A 21,688-nucleotide genomic window follows, 5' to 3' on the forward strand; every position below is an offset into this window, starting at 1 on the left:
ACCCACTCAAGCTAGGAAAGGTGTACAGGAGGCCAATATTTTTTTTTATAATTTTAGACATGGGTTATAAAGGGCAGTACAAGAGAAAACCCAGTTCACATGCAATACTTTGATTTGAATCTACCAGAGCAGCTTTTATTGTTGCGTTTGAACTTCCTAACAGACAGAATTCAGGAGGTGATGTGAATGGTCACACGTCGAAAGACCATCACCTCAAATCCAGTTTCCCCATGGGGCTTTCTCCTTTCACCTCGGCTCTTTATCATTTGTGCAGACAGCTGCAGGTCTCCCCAAGAGGGCGGCCACAGTGTAAAATTCTCAGATGACAATCGTCTCCTGTCCTGCATGTGCACAAATGAGTGGGCAAACTCACAGCTTGACCATTACATGGATGATACCAACAAATTAAGACATTCAGTACGGTAGTGCCAAACGTCTTCAGGAGTGTTTAGTCTGGTGTGTTGCAAACAGAGATGCAGTCCAAGCCACACAAAGTGAAATGAAGGACAGGAGAGCTGGGGGGGGAAATCAGCAAAAACAAAGTAGGCAATCTTCATCTGAATGAAAATTTGATGAGAAAACCGATATGCTACATTCCAAATACTTAGCAGCATTAATGGATCGTCGTGGTAAAACATTTGACCTGGTAAGCACTTAAACACATCCACCCATTCGTTCACCCTCAGATTAGCTTGGCAAGAGGCAGACTACACTTTTGATTGGTCGGTACATTGCAGGAAAGACAACCATTCACACTTGCACCGTCACTTTGTGGGAACTGATTGCATGCTGCCTTTAGTAAAGCCAGGCGAGTGAACCACTACACAAGCAGCCTGACTGATAAGAGAAATCTATGAACGAAATTGTATTATGTTTAAAGTTTCGGTTAATTTGGGCATGTCTCGACATACTCAGCGCAGGGGCGTCGGCCGTTTGGGCGGAGGGCCTTTTCTTGAGTCAAAGCAAGGCGGGCGAACTGATGGAAGAAGACTACATTCAATCACAGAGTGGGAATGAACAAATTGGGAACAAAGAGTTGTTGAGTGCCAATAGACAGTTTGGGAACAGCTGTCACGCCCAGGTGATCATTTGTCATTCCTTTAACGTTGTCCGAGAAAATCTCTGACACTGACCATAAACATCTACAAAGCATAAATCCTTTTATCAGTTCCTCATATCAAGATCTGCTGAATATAATATTTGCATGTCTGTTTATTCAATTGAGACCACATTTGGACAAGGGTGTGTGCCTGAAAGGGTAAAAATAACGCACAGAAAATGAAGTTAAAACCTGTTGACTCTACACCATATGGATAAACACGAACGTTTTACGAAATGTGTCCACCTGAGCAGACAGCCTGCTCTATTTCCACAATAAACGGGCACAAATACAAACGTTGAGCAAAGAAAATTGAAAGAATATATTATAAAATACAGGCAGTGAGTAAGTGAGAGAAACAGGTACGTGTCTATATACCTTTTTATTTGTCAGACTTGAAGCAAAAATGAAACCATGTGGGAAAAAAACATCTATTTAGGGGAGAAAAAAAACCCTCACCATATTTAGTTTCATTAAACTTTAGAAAGAAATGACTGGCAAGATATACAGTAGTTAGTCATGGCTTCCTTTTGGTTACCCCGGCGCATCAACTTCATTACTTGTCTTCCATCAGCAAAACATGTCAAGTGAAAATACATGAAATGTAAATGGACACACACAGAACATGAAGCGCAAAGTGGAGAAATAAATTAGACACACCCAATCAAGGTGGGCGCCACAAGCACTGGTTTAAAAATACTCGTTCAAACTATCTGGAATCCAAACATTCATGCCAGTTAACAGTCCGGCCAATACTGCAGCTTGCTCATCAAGGAGCCACACCCACACTTGCACCCACACACGTGGCAGAGCCACCCTTGAGAAAGTGCACCGTCCTGTGAAAGAGGTTTCAATAGTCCGAGAGGAATGAAGAGGACAGGTTCAAAGTTGATGTTAGTGTATGCGCCCGTACATTGCCTGGAGATGGGAAAGCTTCTCAGGAGATGGTGGAGAACTCTTTGAGAAGCACATCCTGACTCAGGGTGTTCAAAGATACGTTTTTCCTCACATTCAGGCTGATGGAGCGCACCTGAGGACACACACGGGACACCTCTGGGTCAATGCGGTCACAGCTAAGTGATGTCGCAAATTGCTTGTGGCTGAAAAATAAACTCAACTATAATGTTACAAAATGGCCCTGTAAGTCAGCTTTTAAACGCCATTTGACCAGTTTGCTGTCCTGTTTGAATGATCCACCCACACAAAACGCAATTTCAAGGACTTTCCCATCGGTAAAAACCTCCCCAAATTCACAGATGTGTTTATCCCGGTGCAACTGCACGTCTGAAAGCAGTCCCGGGTGTGAAGCCCCGTAGTTGTAACGATCTTTTTCGCAACAGTCATTTTGACATAGCGACAAGAACAAATTGACACAAGCATTACTGCTGGATGGAAATGTGAGGTGTACTTTGGTCGCCTTACCAGCTCCTTAAAGAAAGACGCTTCTTTGGGCTGCTCCGAGTATCTCTCAAACTGGTCCAAACCATCCTGCAGTTTGAGTGTCAGGGTGTCATAGTTGGAGCGCACCACCTCCAGCACCTAACGCAGCCAGAGGCAAAAAAAACAAACAAACGGATACAGAGACAGTCAAATGTCCACACTACATTTTATTTATGAGGGATCACGTGCTGCATTGTCATCATCATAAGCGCTTGCTGGCTCCCTCTAAGCTATTTGCAGCTCTTCTTCCACTCGTGCTTCAAAGTGTGCATAATCAACTGGGGCTCTTTGGCTCTTTTATTCTAAATGATAAAACTTGACGTGTGTGTGTGCGCGTTTGTCCAGCTGAGATGAGAAGCTGGAGTGAAATCAGAGCCAATTATGCCAAAATTCTCCGCAGCTCCACCCCTGACAGTTACCCTCTCATCCATGAAATAGCCACTAATGTGGACATCTTTCATTATTTTATTAATGAGCCCGAAACACAGCATGAAGCATTCACATTGGAACACTTTCCTCCACAAACAAAAATGCTGCTGATGTGGACAAATGGAAACACATCGATGTTAAGTGGAGATCGGTTCCATTTATTGGATGCACTCACCACATGGCGTGCGGTATGACAAAAACAGCTGAGCCATCGCTTTTAGATATTTTACTTGGATTAATGGGAAGCTCTCCACATATTTTTATTTGTAAAATGGCACTGTGATGAAAAATCCATCCCATCTCTGTGTGAGACATGTTTGAATGATAACCTCAGTTAATGTGCCTCCAAAGAAAAGAAATGAAAAGCTGAAAGAGGTGAAACTGGCAGGAGGTGGGACAGTCTGAGGAGAAGTATCAGCTGTGACAAACAGGCTGGAAGCACAAAAAAAAGAAAAAAAAAAAGAAAAATGGAAGGAAAGTAAACAGAGCATGAAAAAGGCATCCGGAGAAGACAGGAGGCTGGAAGCTGGCTCACGTGACGGTTGAGCAAAGAGGCTTTGGGCCACAAACACAACTCTCGCCGAGGCAGCGCTCTGCATCATCAAGCAGGAACGTCACCGCTGTGTTTTTGTTATCTCAAATAGTAAAAAAACACAACCAGCCCCATGCTGGGATGCATTTGCAATTTAATGTTGATGTGTGGTTGTGGAAATCATCAATCTTCTTGTGTCACTATCGGGAACAAAGACAAGGAGAAGATAGTGTATGGGTGAAATGTGTGTGCATGTGTGTGTGTGTGCGCGCGTGCGATCACTCAAGGAGGAATAAAGAAATTTAAGGCTTAATGCTGCATTTGAGGACGGATGGTTTAAATGAGCTCCGAAAGCAGTCAAGATAACATTGAGGCTGATGTGCAAAGCACGCGTCGGTCCATTGGGCTTCTTAGTCTAATTCGGAACTCTTTTGTCACTTGGTGTGACGCTAGCAGCACAGTCACAGCCAACTTCCATTTTCCTTGTTTGCTTGTTGTGATTAAGTCAAGCAGATAAGAGTATGGTGGGATTATAACGACCATATCCATCACTCTTATCATTTTGAAAAATGTTTTTTTCCCCTATCCTCACTGTGCTCTTTTTTTAATGAGCTTGTCTCGTCATCATTACATGCAGCTCTCCCTTAATGACAAAAAAGAAGTAATTTAGTGTTTGGATGCGTCTTCAAAACATTTCGTTTTATGTTTGTAAAAAGACAAAATAAGTAAGTCCTCGTGTGGTTTGTACAGCAACCAGCCACAAGTGGAGGGAAACGGAAAACACATCTGGCAATGACATAGGCCAAGTCACAGCAGTTTGACACATAGCTTGTGTTCTGCCTGGCGAAGAGCTGAATTAGGAAAGCGACAGATGGGTCAGTTAGTTTTGGAAATGTCCAAGGACTGTAACAGCAATTCATTGTGTACCGAGTCAAAAAAACAAAAACAAAGGAAAACATCCACCGTTTGTCATATAAAACAAAACCTTTTCAGAACATTGGCTCCAACGGAAGCTTCGGCCAGGTGTCATCTAAAAACATGTAATTGAGGATCTGTTTCCCACAGGCTGATCCAAAATGAGACCCTAGTCAAGAAGCTGGCACACCACGGTGGAACCTTGCTTGTCTGATGAGTTTCCATTTCTACTGCATCATTAAGAGGGGTAGATTGATGAAATGGTTGGTTCACCCTGGTGGTGAGGTAATGTCGCAGGGGATATTTTCATGGCCCCGACATGACATGCTTGCATCCCATTTCCAATTGCGCTTGCCCTCATTTGGGTTGCGGGTGAGCTTAGGGCGACAGACGGGGTACATTCTGATTTTTACGCACTTAAGGTCTCATCTGTGAAGCATACCTACGAACCACAAATCGACTGTGCTGCATTACCCCAACTCGGAAATGTTTGAATGTAACTGATAATCTGACTATTGTCCCCAGTGGACAATCTTCAGATGGCTACTTACAAAAAGAAAATAAATCATTTCAGGAAGATGATGATATCTATCTGCACTAAATTTGGCTTCCACATTCACCGGCTCTTAACCAAATAAACCGAGTTTGACATACGCTGGAATGGGAGCGTTTCATCATGGAAAGTATCAAATGGTAGTTTTGTCAACACCAAATTCTCAGAGGAATGAATGCTAAGGTGAAGAATCCATCCATCCACCCATCCATTTTCTATACTGCTTACACTGTATATCAGAGGTGCGCAACCTTTTCTGACCGAAGATGTCGTTTTCAAGCAACTAACCTCCCACGGCCGTCCTGTTAACCGCACATGTATGAATACATGCACAATTTAAGGGAAAAAAATGATTCTTTAGCATTTTTCATGAAAACCCCAAAAAGAAAATTGCATGTTTGTTCAAATTGGCAAATAAGAGGATTCTGTCTCACCAAGTAGACAAACAACCATTCGCACTCATAGTCACACCGTCTGAGTGGGGAAGTGAATCCATGCTGCCTCCACAGAAGTGGGCCAGGTGAACCACTACGGCCCACAGGTGTCAAACTTCGGTCCTGGAGGGCCGCTGTCCTGCACGTTTTCCCAAGTCTCCCTGTTGCAACACACCTGATTCAAATGATCAGATCATCAGCATGCTCTGCTGAAGCCTGACATTGGACCTGTTCATTTGAATCAGATGTGTTGCAACAGGGAGACTTGGAAAACGTGCAAGACAACGACCCTCCAGGACCGGAGTTTGACGCCATTTGTGACTACAATTGATATGTCACTTAAGAAACCTACCCTGTATTGGACAATACTAATGAGTCCAGTCTGAATTTTGTGTAATGCCACATCTAGCCCAAAAGCCCAAGTGATACTGGTGTTCTGGTGTGAATGTGTACTGTTACCTGCTCCTCTGACAGTTGCGAGATGTGGTTCACAGCAGCATACGACTCAATCTTCGGGTTAAAATGGTTGATGATTGCCCTTCAAAGACAAAATGAGACTGTTACCAAGTGTACAGCTACTTGTGATGGAATACCTCATTTCACTGTTTGCACAAATTAAATCAGCTGCTCCAGTCTGCTGCAAAAGCTTTCATCACGATTTTGGAAGCGGGCTCCGGGAGATTTGCTCCCAAACACCCACAAGAGCATTAGGGCCACGAGGCACTGATGAGGGCCTAACTCACAGACTGAGTCTAATTCATCTCTAAGAGCAAATTGCAGCAGAGAGGGCACAAGGCACACCAAAGACTGCACTAATCGTATCAAGATGCAAACGCTCGATAAAACTTGAAGCATATATAACATCTTTCGATTTGTCTACATTTATCAAATTGTAAATACATTTGATATACAGTGAAGCAGTGGTTCCCAACATTTTTGTCTTACTATGTGTATCCCTTTACACATATGTATCTCTCAATTACAACAAAAACTGTGCTACATCAATAAGACCCTTTTAAAATGGCATTGCAACTTGAAATAGTAAGAAAACGGAATAATATTCAGCCCCACTAGAGCAGTTTGACTTTGACTTTTTAATCAGTCATCTGCGCTTTAATAAGAAAAGGGTGTTGTGATTTTGGCGGGACTGGCCACAGGTTATTGTCTCTCACGGGAAAAAGTTGCAGCGCTCATACAGTATACCATTTTATTGACGTGACGATATTTACTTATTGTTTTGGAAATAAATTGTTATATGTTCCCATGCACACCCTGTAATGTGCTTGCGTACCTTGGGGAAAAACTGCAGTGAAGTACATGAGGGAACTATGATGTGTTAATATATGTTTGGTAAACTGCAGATGATAACCCACATTTAAGTGCACCCAAGTAATATAGTATAGAGTGTGCAGGACTGAGAAGGCAGTAGCTATGCAACAGCCGACCTGTTCAGCACCTCATTTCTGTTCGATTGTATCTAATTGGAGCACACTGGTGAATTTCAAAAAGGCAATATTTTCCCGCATTAGCATTCAATTCTATGGAATGACCTGTTTTATTGGCCAAATATAAACTGATGGTATAAGCGCAAGCTGCAATGGCTCAGGTTGATCTGGCATTATATAGCAAATAAATTCTAGTGACAGCAATACAGAGAATTGTGCTCTATGTTATTTCCCACTGTCATTTACGTGAGGAAGGTCATTGAATGTCGGAAGGAGATGATGGGAAGAAATCAAATTGGGTTAGTTTCTCCATCGACTATCTGGACGTCTTTATTCCTCCCTTCCTTCATTTATTTAGTCTTTGTTAAATTATTCCACAACACTCAAATCCGGCTGCCTTCCCTTCAACCTTTACAACTGCCAATTGAAGCAGCGCACGCTCCGCGGAGAGCGCAACTGATTAGGTGAAAGAAACCTCAGGGGAGAAACCAGCTCATAAAGGGACCTCAAAGCCAGGGTGAGCCCTGAGGATCATGGATGAGGAATTACTTTATGACTGGGAAAAGACAGTATGCGTGTGAACCTCACCGACGGCCACTAGGGAGAGGTGAAGGAAGTTCAAACAGGGATTAGGTTGTGATCGAGAAACAAAATTAAATACAAATAATTGATTCACTTCATTTTGAAATTTTCCCACCACATTCTTCTTTGCAATCTGTTCAACATGCCACCCAATCTGACTCTGTCCTTTTGCATACATTTCTGATGGTCAAATGTGTGCATGCGTGCGTGCGTGCGTGCGTTTTATTACCGAACATTAACAAGAGCATGTGTGACTTTACTCGCAGCCTCCTTCCACTGGCCGGTGTTTGTTGACACTCTCAACACTGAAAAGCAACAGTTGCAGATCAAAAGAGTTCATTAAAAAATGATTTACAGCAAGTTCTTGTTAAGTGATCACATTTTTTCATAATTAGCACAACCTGGAACGGTCTTGTTGCTTGGAAAAAAAATAATAAAGTTACAGGTAATTATTTTCCAGCATGAAATCTGCAAGTTTAACAATAATTAAAAATATACATTTCAAGGATAATTAAGGCCTCCATTCCGTTAAATCTAATTTAAGCGTTATTGAGGACCCAATGTGAATGTTGCTACTGTAATATTTTTAAAGATCGTTATATTGTCAATGTCATGAATCCTTGAGCAAATTTGCATTCTTTGTGGGTGAACTCGGCTTTACTTGGGTTGAGAAATGCTATAAGAACTGAAACGTACCCATACAGTAGAGGTTGTCAAACACTTGGTGCATTCGTACAATCTCATAGTAGAGCTCATCATAGCTGTTAGAAGCGGGAAGAAATGTGTCGCCATATGTGATGAACATGTTGAACAGGTTTACCACCTGGATAGGGGAAACAGGAAGGCCGAACCATTTAATACTACATACAGTAGGCTTAAATCAACATTACAATGTGCTTCCACTCAATTAACTTCATCTGGAAATTTGCAGGACGGGTGTCACATAAGAGATATTTCAAAATCCAAGTTTCCTCCTTTGAAGTAACCCCACTGGAATCCAACACACTTTTTTTTTTGGCTTTCTCTGCCACGCCATGCTGGATTTTTCCCTGGATCCTCTGCAACACCGTCATCACCACCATCTCCATGTCTTTAAAACCGGTCTTTAATGGCCCCTTTGAGCAAGGGGAACTAGTAGTTTCAATTTGAAAGATATCTTTTGTGACATCCGTCTTGGATCATTTCTGACACACCTCGTAATTCAATCTTGCACACTTAAGTCATGCAGAAGAATTACCAGACACTTCTCCATTCAGCGTTTATTCTCCTTTTAACACTGCTGTGTGTTTCTTACCAGTAGTGCAAGATGAAAGATGTTGTGCTTGGCCAGCAATGTGGTTTCATTTGACAGCAGAAACTTGAGCAGGTTGATAAGTGCTGTGCAGCGGGAGAAAAACGATTACCGGTAATGGAAAAAATAAATAAATAAATCTAGAGTTTGATAGACATCTTTATACAGAGAATTATGGCTGCACCAAGATTTATTCGGTGCACAAGTTATTGTTAAGGCATAATAATGCAGGACATAGAGAAACCTATGCAAACAAGCATAAAGATAAATGCTTTTTCAAACACACTGAAAGATAACAAGCATCTGCCGGTTGAATTTGACTCTATCTTTTGTTTTCCCTCTATTATCATCAGAACAAGCAGGGAATGTGGCGCCATCCAGAAAATGAAGCTGATTATTGGTCTGATTAGAGGAATCGGTATTCTAATGAGACACAGCGCAATGGGACCATTAAAAAGTAGAATGTGATCCTGTGTTGTGTTGACCAGGCTGAAATAGGACCACCACGATGGATTCTGCTTTCTTCAGAGACTCATTACCCAAACTCAATGATGCAATTTAATTCCAAATGCACCTGGCAATGACTTCAGAGTGAAATTGCATTTTGCTTGCAAACTCTTCGACATTGATGCACAACAAATTTAAGCATCAAGGGATTTACAACACAAATCTTACAAAAGCAGTATTTCTCGCCAGAGCTAAAAGGGAGGAAAAAAGATGAAAGATAGCAAAATTGGGACCTTGAGTTAAAAAAAAAAAAGTATGGAGCTTTAAAGGGGTGTTTGTGGTTCAAAAGCTGCCACCCAAATTTGAATGAAGTCCATCCCGCTCGCGAGTCTCTGACCAAAGCCACGTCACTAATGTGAACATGCACGAGATGCGCACTATACAAACGAGGACTATAAACAAGCCCATGTCAGCCACAGCTGCTATGTTGCTAGCCTCGACTTACTTGTAATCAAGTGTTGCAAAACACTGAATTTTATCGGTTTGAATTTTATCGGTTTGTTTATAGTCCTACAAACGAGGACTATAAACAAGCCCATGTCAGCCACAGCTGCTATGTTGCTAGCCTCGACTTACTTGTAATCAAGTGTTGCAAAACACTGAATTTTATCGGTTTGAAGTTTGAGATTTATGGAATGTACTATCAAATAAAAATCAAAGAGGTGATAAATCTACTTGTCGAGCAGGAGTGCTGCAAATTCTGCACTGGTTCTAAGTCCTCTCAGCTGCTTTTGATAGCTCTGAAGCATAGCTTCTGTGTGTAACGAAGGCGAGCAAAAATGCTGGGCGAGTATGTGAACCTCACTTCCGCGATGCTTCAAGAGAGAGTGCTGGCAGCTCAGTCTTGAAAGCCGAGCAATTACCGGTAGCGCACTTAGCTTTCCACCGGTGAGAACGGTAGAGGTTCATCTTCAAATCCCCACCGTGGCTGAACCACGCAGGACACCATATCGTTTATCCTTGTTTTGTCTCAGGCTGTGTCCGATTTCTTCCTTTTAACTTTGGTTGGTAAACGAAGGTGAACAATATGCGAAAGGCTACAGAGGTGTGCCGGAGACTGCACAGCAAATGACTCACAACACATCGGTCATGTCTTCGGTCTCTGATCAGTATTTGATTCTTTGGACATAATGGATTATTTAAAGCAAAAAAGGAACAAAACAAGACCAAAAAATCCCTGCAAACTCCCCTTTTAAGGTTATATCCATTATTTTTCGGAGGTATTTGTAACTAGTATTTTTCTTGAACCAGAAGAATAGCTAGCAAATGACACCTATATACTGATCAGCCAGAACACTATAGCCACTTGAACACCGGAGCAAGCAAGTCAAAGACAGAGAAGTTGTTCACCTCCATACCATGTATCCATCCGACGGTGTTCATTTTAGTTTGCACAACATAATCTTATTACTAGAGTGGCATTGAGGCGACCGATCATTTAAGTGAACAAAGTTAAGCCACCTTACATTCAGCGTGTTTGTGACACGCATGAAGTGGGCTCTCTTTTGTGCTCTGTTTTATGTGCTTGTAATTGTAGCACAAATCTAACACAAACCTTAACACTAGCCCCCATTATGATACTTTAATCTATGATGATTAACAATAAAATATTCTGCCTTTACAAATATTTTGAGGTATTAGAATATTTGACATCGTTCTTATAGTTGTAATTGACAGCTCCCATTCCTCAACAAAGTCATATTGTTATGGTGACTGGTTAATGTAATTTTACAGTTGAGTTTCTGTTATTTGAAATGATGCATACCTGACCATAGCTCTCTCCAAGTGTAGTGTAACCTGATTCTGCACTTCTTCTGGTAGCAGAGAAGTTTGTGAATGATCTGAACACAGCGCCTGATCAGGACATTAAAAAAAAAAAAGTAAAAATATGGACATGTATGCAATTTAGTGTGCTTTGAGTTTGTACTGTGTTTACTCACAAGTATAAATCCATGGGGAAATCCTTCATCATGTGTGTGACAATAAATTCCACCATCAGATCTATGGAAAGCAGTTGAAAAGTTCATTGTAAAAGCGGATATGTTTTTTGGGGGAAAATATAAGCAACATCCAGACTACAAAAGCATTTTAAAGTGAACACGCTACTGACATTCCGGTAACACATACGACTCCCAAATAACACTAATTACAGCACATACAGTAATTATAAACAGGAATTAAATGGAAGCTCAAAGATGAGGCAAATGTACGTAACAACTCATGTAAAACATCTTACCTAAAACTGCACACACCAGGGGCAGAGAAGGGATGTTCTTCTCCACGGCTTTCTTTCTATGCCTCATGGGCTGCAAAGGGGAACGCATTTAACGATACTAACATGAACACGGACATGTCTTCTTATGACTTGACATGATTGTCTGATGCTTTATAATATACAATACATGCTGATTTATATAGCGCTTTCACAACAGCGGCAGCTGTAACAAAGCGCTTTACAAAACAGTTATATGGTTATTATATATAAATATGGTTGGTTCATGGTTCAAACAATCATCAAGATGATAACAACAATGGCGATGACGACGATAATAATGCTGGAGAGAATGTGTCTCTCAGATGGCCTGGGAACCCCCCTGGTAAGAGGTGGAAGAAGTGGCTGGGGAGAGGGAAGTCTGGGCTACACTGCTGCCCCCCCCCCCCCCCCGTATAATAATAATACATCAACATTTCTATGGCACTTTTCTGAAGGTTTTTGGTCTGATAATTTTTTCCTTGTTATGATGCTGAATATCTTACCTTTGGCCATATTTACCACAGCATTCAACAAGTGCTGCTACACAAGAAGGGCGGGGCCGGATTTGAACCCAGGCAGACGCGCTAGGCAGTCGACTGGTAGTCGACAGCCAATTTCAGGCAATTTCCATCAGCGCAACCAACATGTCCCTTAGCCAGTCACGAAATGGCAGTTTTGTTCATAATAAGGCCTCTGCTTCAACTGGACCAGGTTTAAATAATTGTTTCAAAAGTTGTAACCACTATGAAGCACAAGGTGATAGCACAAATAGACAAGAGTAGACAAATCAAAATCATCATGTCATTGACCAGGGGTGTCCAAACCCGTTTGTCAAGGGCCGCTGTCCTGCCTGTTTTGCCACTTTCCCTGCTACACGCACCTGTTTCAAATGATGAGGACCGTTCTGATGCTTTTTGAGAGCTTGCTGATGCGCTGATCCTTGAACTTAGGGATGTTGCAGCAAGGATCGATGGAAAACAGGCAGGACAGCGGCCTACGAGGACCGGAGTTGGACATGCCTGCCATAGACCATGCGTAGGCAACACTGGTCCTGAGAACCACAATTCTACTTGTTTTCTCTCTTCCGACACACCTGATTCAAGATCGTTATCAGGCTTTTACAGCGCATGTTGATCAGCTTTTCATTTGAATCACAGGGAAACTTCTAAAACAGGCCAAACTGCAGCTTTCGCCGACCGCAGTTGCCCAACCCTACCATTGACTCACCATTCGATGCAGACTGACTCTGAAGTTCATATTATCGTCATGCAGGAAGGCATCAGCATACTGGTCCTGTCACACACAAAGATCACATGGTAAACACGACTGAGTTTAAGTGCTCAGGTGACGGAAGGATGTCCAAGTAGGCACGCTGCTCCTACCTCGGCTATACATGTGAGGATGATTAGGCACAGTCTGGCACTGTTGAGTCGATGCTCATCTGAAAACATGTATATTTTTGAGAACAAGATCGGTAAAAATGATTAAACCACATAAATCTGCCAGGATATGGGCACACATCATGTCAGTATATACTCTATGTATGAAGATGAGGACTAAAGGAAGCATGAAAAGGAAGGGGATGGAACAGGCAATGTACTATTTGTTACCTTTCGTATCCTGCATGACGATAGAGGCGTATTTGAGGAAAGTGATGAGAAGGTTACTTGTCTGCAGGTTGGGATCCAGTGGCAGCTCTGGGTTGTTCATCACTACACGGAGCATGAACAATTAAAACTTTAGGTCTAAGTGTATGGAAAGATTTCATTGAATGACTTTAAATCTGACAAAGCATTCACCACATGTCAGTTCCAGGTCAGTTCCTCCCTTAATAACCTAATCAAAAAATCCCTGAGCCTTGACTTGGCCGTCCAAAAATGAGAGCACAGGCTTATAGTGGTTGTATTCATTTTAAGCAAACAACGATAAGAGAAGGAACATTTCAGATCTGTCGCTGAAGCTGCAGTGTTGTCTAGACCGGTATCTTCAGCTAATGAGAATCTGTGATCACAATTGATTGTTTCACTAATGATGAAGCGGTCATTTCTATTTTCCCCCTTCGCTCAAATGCTCATTTGTTTCCACGTTCCTCCGATCACTGCAGGCACACAGCAGAGGATGTGTCTGAACAGATTTCATCACAGGGAGTTCTATTATGCTTGGATATTCCTGACTGCAGGCATCGGTATGATCTGGTTTTAACGCAGCCTGCACGTGACAGGTTCATCTGAACAGAGGAGTTAATATTTCATACAGAAGATTGCTCTCACGGCCATGGGAAAACTAGCCTGATTTAAAAACATGTACCTATTAGTGAGCGTGTATCCCAAATGAACCACACGTGCAAACACGAAACATGAAGCATTTTGGTTCGAAGAGAAACATGAGTACGAAAGTGTCTTCCAGCTGTCTTGGCAGGGCAGTTAAACGAAGCGACTCCATTTCGTAAGACAAACTACTAAATGTTTGAAAAGCCTGCTTGTGTAGGTACATTTATGTCTCTCTTCAGAGATTTTGGTCATAACAGGACAAAGTCACAATGTTTTGTCAAGGAGTAATGAAAAATGCATTTTTGCAACACGGTCAAAATCAAACATGAAGCAGAGACCTTTAATGCTAAAAAGCTTTCAAAATACCGTGTTCTATTTCCTGGCCCCTTCAGATACTTCCAAACTTTCAAAATACCGTGTTCTATTTCCTGGCCCCTTCAGATACTTCCAAACTGGTTACAGGGCAAGTTGCAGTTTCAAGCTTTTGTAAATACATACCGTTAGTTTGAGTGGAAGAACTTAAAATTGGAAAGCAGGAGAGTTTGCTCGGGGCACTACAGGGGAAATTACTTTTTCATTCTAGAAATTCAGAAGGTTGTAGAGCATTAAAAGTAATCTAGAATGCTATTCCTTGTGGTATGACTCCCTATCTAATTTCCAAAGAAAAAATGCCTTTGAATAAGAAGACAGAAACAAGAAAAGGAAAAAACAAGAATGACATACTGTCTAGAGAGGGCGGCGTCGTGCCAAGCGGCGTTGTTGGTGTGTTCTGAGATTGGTTAGTGGGTGTAGCTACAATGTCAATCTCAGGGTGGCTCTGTGGAAAGACCAAAAAACAATCGAAGAATTTACAAGTAAGGCGTCACTCAAGTGAACAATCGAGTTCATGTTACCATCTGTTCACTGAAAAAATATGTCATTACAAATGAGTACTAAGAAATGAAACTACCTGTGAGTTTCCATTAAAACAAAAAACAAAACAAAAAAAAACACCAAAAGTTACCCAAAGGTTATAACTTATAAAATGATATGCTCATGAAAAGCATTGGAGTACCATAACTGATAGCAGTTCACACAGGGCAAAACATGCAGCTCAATGTGTGTGGACAGATGTGCAAATATATAGAAAAGGTCTGAATGTTACCTGTGCTAATACAGTAATGAAGTTGCGGTTGAGGTGCACGGCCTCATACAGTGCCAGCAAAATTGCTTCATTGGTCCTGCAGACAAAATGGAAATTCAAAGTTGGAGCCAGCACACAAAAGCAACACACACCCTTAGCATTAAAAATATTACCAATCTGTCCCAACAAAGTCAAAAACAACAACAATAAACAAATAGAGCTAGGTCTAGCACATGGGCCACCACCCTTTTCAAAGATAAGAGCTATATCTTGGGTCGTGATTAATGGAAAGCGACTTTGACACACATTTGAGAATTTTCTTTTCAAATTAACTTTAATAATATTGTTATGTCATGTTATTAACAATAATAAATGTTAGTCATTTATGTGAAGACACTGATCATTGAAATTATTTCTCACAAATAATGAGGAAACTGCCACCGTGCCCCTGACCATCCAATTATAAAATACCGGGAATAGCATTTGTGTTGTTTTTCTGTTTGACTGGTAAGAAGTCCGGAAAAACATTTTATTGACGTAAAAAACAAACAACTAGCTAAAGTATGTGTTATTTCTTTCCTTTTAAAAACGTATTTAATGTTATTTACTGTATATTCAAAACAGCTCTCATCATTCAGCGTAATCAATGTGATTCATGCCATCAGCAGGCAAGCGTGTTTGATCAAACACGGAAATAGCTCCGTCGTGTCACACGACAAAACATTTGCAGAAGGAGGATACGAGGTATATGCACCTATCCATTATCTGAACTGCTTTAGCCTCATAAGGGACGCGGGCGTGCTGGAGACTATCCCAGCTGACTACGAGCGATGAGCAGAATACACCTTGAACTGGTTGTCAGCCAATCACAGAGCACACATTGACAAACAACCATTTACACCCGCAATCACGCTTGGGGACAATTTAGAATGATCAATTAACCTAGCATGCATGTTTCTGGAATTTGGGAGGAAACCAGAGTAAAACCCACACAGGCACTGGGAGAACGTGCAAACTCAACACAGGAAGGCCAGGGGCTGGAATCGAGCTCATGACCTCTGCATTGTGAGGCGATTGTGCTAACGAGTCAACCACCGTGCCAACTGATACCAGATATGTTGCGGGAAAGATGCAACACTTTCCTATAAATCTCTGCCGGTGCTCACATTTTCAAATGATCACTTTTGTAACATTCCGAGAAAATCACAATATCCCTTAACTAATGAGCTATTTACAGAGCAGGCCTGCTACTTGGGCACTACATAGCCCCCAAAGACCACCACATTGGTGACCCTTTCTAGTAAACAGTATTACATTTATAAATAGTCCTTAGTTCTGGGTTAAAAACTATTTAAATCTGAGAGAGCAACACAAGCAATCCACCATTTGACTTCCATCCCAACTGTTCTTTACGTTGAGTATCATGTATGTAGTGGCATTTGAGTCAGAAAGGCACATTACTTTGTTTGCTAACCATCAAGAATGGCAGAATCAGATAACCGAAAATGTTGCAACCACAAAAACAAAAATGTTAAAGCTGAGATTGTCACATACTGAACAGAGAGCTTCTCATCTGCATCTGCAATAAACATGCTGCCCACCTGTGGACGAATATAGAAATATAGTTTCGCTCAACTTTGGAAAACAACTCTGACCCTCAGTGCTAAACTGTTCATCATTCCTTTCAATAAATTGTACGAAGGAAAATACCTACCATACTTGTGAGGGTGGAGAAAAAGCCACCCTGGTGCTCTTCCTCTTTGTCTTTGTACTGTCTGTCGCGAGAGAATGAATTGAGACAATTGACAAGAAGCAGGAAGTAACAAAGTTGACAAAATGATAGGTAGAGTAAAACGAAGACAAAGTAACCAAAAGGTGTGTGCATTGTGTGCACAGCAATGGACTAAACAAAGCTGTCACTCATTACTCGGATACCTTTGTCAATTAACACAACCACTTACTTAGCAATTCCAAACATTGCTGCATACAAAAACATTTGACAGACTGACTAAGGACAGCGGGCTATATAAGTAACTTTTTCACAATTTTCTTAAATGGGATTTCAATCCCAAAATTACCTTGACAATATGTTCAATGCGCCTCCACTAGTCTAAGGCATTCTGATTAATTTTGTGCTTGTGAAATATGAGTTAAGCAACAAGAGGTGGCTCCTCTTGTTTTGTGTTGTGATGGAAGAAATGTCATCTATGCTGTATGTTTTACATACAGTACATTTGACAATAAAGTTTATCCCAAATCTACCATTGTGTCCATTTTGGGGGCAGCAGTTGCTCGGCTCACTCAACCACCAATCAGGGCTCAGCTTCAGAAAACACGCGAGTCATGATTAGTGATGTCATTTTCATTTGACAGAAAGAGGCAAAATGCCCGCCTGAGATGGGTAAAAACAGGTGGATTTTGCTGCTTAACTCATAATCTACAAACACAGTATGAATCAGAAAGCCATGTTTTAGACAGGTCAACGCACATAGAACATATTATTGTCAAAATATTAAAATATCCCATAAAGTTCATGGTGCCAACATTCATCATTGTAGACTGTCATTTTTTGTTTATACCTGGAAAGGATTGCATTTTACCTGTTATATTCTGTTAGCGCGTGGTGGACAACAAGGCCCATTCCCTGGGAGAAAAAAAAAGAAAGAAAAACAATACACAGATACATATTAGATGTAGCTAAACGTCTAGAACGTCACTCAGTGAAGAGCAAATTCAACAACAAATGAAAACAAATATTGGGGTGCATCATGTTTGTTCATCTGTTCATGGCCACTTCTTGATTTAGTGATGAACGTAAAGATAGTCAGAAAGCTGACTTTCCACTGATTGAAGATAAGTATGTAGCTGTATCTGTTTTCAGGAAATCTGTAATATTTTTTCTCCATAATAAAACTAGATGTATGACCCTTTTATTTTTGGGACTATTTCCAAATCACCGTGTGACAAGGGGTAATTCAAACAAAGCAAAAGGAAGCTTGAAACGATTGCCCAACATGCTTCAAGAAATACTTACATCCAATGTTGGCTCATCATCCACAATGGAGAGCTTCACAATATATGGATTTACAGACTGACAGAGAAAGGAAAACAAGCTGTGAAAATAGAACCCTTGAAGGAATGTACATATTGTAAATTACACTAACAAATGTACTGGAGTAGACAAGATCTGCCCACGTCCGATCAAGGTATTGTATTTTTTTTTTACATTATTAGTGGATTACGAGTGCATCAAGTCAGTCTAAGAACAAACCTCATACTTCCGGTAATTGACCAGAAGGGCGAGAAGAACGACGGCGTCATAACCATGCTGCCCTCTGCTGGACACATCAGAAAGAATCTGCAGAGACCGAGCAGAAGCACTGATGACCAAAAGAAAACAATCACAAAACACATTTTACAGTCGATACTAGCCACAAGGAAATGCGAACAACTGATAAGACAACATTTTTTTTGAATTTTTTTTTTCCCATGAGCACTTGTTCATTGATCAGCAGGGCTGGCATTCAGTTCCTCCGGTTGATTTTAATGTTAATTTCACCTTTAAAACTCGAGCAGCATTTTGCTATGCAGATTTGACATTGTACTTGAAATATTGGATATTTCTGCATTAAATGTGCTCTTTTACTTCAAAAACAAGTACACAAAATGGATATTTTCACACCCACCTGCAGAATGGCTTCAAAGATACTATTGATCATCACATATTCCAAGATCGTGTTCTGACTAATATTGTCAGTTACCTGTAAACAGACAGAGTATAATGAAGTTAAAAATGATCCCTGACCGTAACAGTAGCAACTGTACTCTTCAATATTGTTGTGATGTCTCACCGTCACCAGACACAGCAGAAGTTTGAGACAAAGGCTCTTCAGACTCTCTGACCCATCTCCACAAAGGAGGCTGTCCAGTCTTTCCATTAAATCCTGTGGCAAACACATCAATGATTGAACCTCACTTTATACATTTTCCGTGATAGGTGTTTTTGCTTCCACATTTTAGATTGACTGAATACCTTCATCCTTTGCTCGGCCTTGTCAAAGCCCACAAGCATATTAATGATGTCAAAGCCAGACGCCGACTTGTTCTTTTGATGAACTCCTCTGAAAAGTGCGCAGAGAGTCTGCCAGACCAGAAAGGGAGAAGACCGGTGGCACAAAGCGAGAATTTGGTTAGAGATGAAACATGCACGCACACAAGGCAGTCCAAAACCTGTAGTCACCTGCAGAGCATTGACCACTTTGATCTGATGTTCCTCTCCGAGAGCCAGAACACTGTGATGGAAGAGCGAATTGATGTTGTCCTGGATCCGTTGCACCTCCTCGCCATCCACACTCTCCAGCTTCGACTCCAGGTACTCCAAGTTCACCTGGAAAATGAAGGACATCATTTTGAAATGCACAAAACAATGCTGAACACGCAAATGACAGACAAGTAATAAATATAACGTAAGAGACATAAAGACCATGAAAGTTAGTCAACGGCAACGTTTTCAACTCCCACCTACCTGACATCTTATTTTAGGCATGATTTCTATTAATATTTTCTGGATTTTTCAAACATTTTTCAATTATTCAATTAGTCTCATAGGACACTCACACCTGCTTTAGTTCATGTTTCACCCTCTACCTTATTTCGGACCTTATGACACCTTTTGATTGTCAGATAAACAATATTTTTTTTTAAGTTGGTTGTTATACATTTTGTTCTGTCACACACACACACACAAACGACTTTGTCTACCTATCAATCTGTCTGTCATAAACAGAATAGTGCAATTAGTTTTCATACAACCCTTGAAGTCTGATGGTGACCCAGATTTATAACACTTGGCCCTGCATTGCACCCCAAAATTCTTAGGTATTTTCCAGATTTCATGATGAAATGCACATAGTCAAGTCTGCTGAGTATATTTACACTACTATGCCCGAAGACAGCTGACACAGGCTCCAGCACCCTCGCGGCCCTCGTAAGGATAAGCAGTTTGGAAAATGGATGGATAGATGGGAAAAAAATGCTGATTTTAAAACAACACATTCATACATTATTACAGTAGTAAGTATTGACTCTACAATGTACCTTCATTAGAAACAACTCATCCCAGAAGCGAGGGTTATTCTTAGCTGGGTCCTCTTTCTAAAACAAACACACAACACATTATTTACAAAAATAATAAGACTATAAATGTTGATGTAATGTGGGTGTGTGATGCATGATACTCACTGCAAAGATCTCATCATACATCAACACCACCTTTTCCTTCAGCGGTTTCTTGGAGGATGATGTCCTCCTCAGCAAACCTGCCTTCTTCTCCATCTGAGACATGGTGAGGTCTAAGGATATGGACATTTAAATATTCATCAAAGTTAACGATATATGTTAGACAATGGCTCAGAGTAATGGCTATAGGACATCAATCGTCATCCATATTCAGTTCAGTACACATTTTTCAGACTTGTAAGTAAGGGCTTTATCTCTTGATAAATTGGGCTACAATAGGTTCAGTCGTAAACTAACCCCATTATAAAGTGTAAAGACATGGTTGCGGTATCCTTATCCGTATTACTATGCCATTCTAATTCAAGAGTATATCCTCTATGAACGTCAATCATCTCTTGAACAGTATCTTGAATAGCAGTGACATTGATGTGAACAACTGGCAGAAGCGCTAACCCATGCTGCTATGCATTCAACAATGATAGCTGTTCATATAGGCACCACGAAGAGCAATAAGGGGTATGAGAACACATGAATATGGAGCTGAGGGACACAGCAAAGACAGCACACGCCGCCTCTGAGTAGGGCCGTCAGTCGGTTGACAGCTTAACAAAATGTGCGGCAGTTTTTTTCGCATGGAAAATCGCAATTATGCTCATTAGCTAGCCATCTAATTTATTTACCAGCTGACGGTGGCTAAAATGAATCGCTAAAGATGCACATGATTGGCAGCTAATCAACAAGCATTAGCTAAGGCGCTATGTTTGTAAACCAGCCTTTTGAACTTTACCTGATTAGTGAACAAAACGGAATCTGTTCATCGTGATACCGAACGCTTTTTATTCCCCCGATAATAACTATCAAGTAACACCCTGCTTTGGGGTATTTGATTAGCGAATATACAGCTAACGCTACCTAGCTAAAGTCTGACAAGAAAACGACGTTAGTATCCATTTATCGAGCTTTTACGAGCAACGTGTAGCCGTGAAAATTGACGTCAAAAATCGTGTTGCATGAATTGGCCACGTTACTGCTGAGATACGAGTGTTAATTCTCACCTCACTTTGAGTGTATAATGTAGGTCATGAATCCTTGACACAACAGTTGCTCTTCAGCTAGCATACTGGTAATGCTAACTAATGTTGAGTCTTCTTCTACCGGCCCATAGTGCCACTACACCCAGATTACACACATACAGTACAGTGCCGAGCAGGTGTTTGGTCTCATAAATTAAACTTGATATCTCATGGCCTATAATTTATTATCGATGATCTTCATTTCGTGGTATTTTTCTCTCCGTCCATGGCACATCTATAGACTCCCTGACTGACTTATTAGAGATATTTAAGAATTTGATAAAAGACAATCTGTAAACTTTTTAAGTGTTGTGTCTTTAGAGATACTTCTAATGATATCTGAAGGGATGCCAGCGTTAGACGCACTTCTGAAATAAAACATTTGCTCAAATTACGTTTGTATGTGACGATACTGATCATGTACTGTAATTTCTTTCAGCAACTGAAAAACAGATAAATATCATATGCAACACTTTGTATAAATTTCTGCTAGTGTTATCAAA

The 21,688-nt window shown here is 40.9% G+C and overlaps 1 protein-coding gene across 2 annotated transcripts; it reads right to left on the minus strand.

Moving 5' to 3' along the window:
* Positions 1 to 108: 108 nt before the first annotated feature.
* On the minus strand, positions 109 to 21,423 carry armh3 (armadillo like helical domain containing 3). Of its 2 annotated transcripts, none has more exons than XM_052084373.1 (27): positions 21,168 to 21,423; positions 20,116 to 20,225; positions 19,972 to 20,028; positions 19,115 to 19,261; positions 18,908 to 19,015; positions 18,726 to 18,818; positions 18,561 to 18,635; positions 18,146 to 18,232; positions 17,909 to 17,965; positions 17,475 to 17,518; positions 16,589 to 16,649; positions 16,429 to 16,475; positions 14,896 to 14,971; positions 14,475 to 14,568; positions 13,092 to 13,193; positions 12,864 to 12,922; positions 12,709 to 12,774; positions 11,464 to 11,533; positions 11,168 to 11,228; positions 10,993 to 11,081; positions 8,724 to 8,806; positions 8,126 to 8,252; positions 7,659 to 7,734; positions 5,862 to 5,940; positions 2,522 to 2,638; positions 2,013 to 2,129; positions 109 to 341 (listed from the first exon to the last, which is right to left on the minus strand). In XM_052084373.1, exons 2-26 carry the CDS (start codon positions 20,215 to 20,217, stop codon positions 2,037 to 2,039), a joined length of 2,070 nt encoding a protein of 689 aa, XP_051940333.1. In that variant the 5' UTR covers positions 20,218 to 20,225; positions 21,168 to 21,423; the 3' UTR covers positions 109 to 341; positions 2,013 to 2,036. The 2 variants fall into 2 exon arrangements, with proteins under 2 accessions (XP_051940333.1, XP_051940332.1); XM_052084372.1 differs by having other exon boundaries at positions 109 to 515.
* Between the last annotated feature and the right edge of the window lie 265 nt (positions 21,424 to 21,688).

This window comes from Hippocampus zosterae, chromosome 13 (assembly GCF_025434085.1).
Source record: "Hippocampus zosterae strain Florida chromosome 13, ASM2543408v3, whole genome shotgun sequence".
NCBI classification, from domain to species: Eukaryota; Metazoa; Chordata; class Actinopteri; order Syngnathiformes; family Syngnathidae; genus Hippocampus; species Hippocampus zosterae.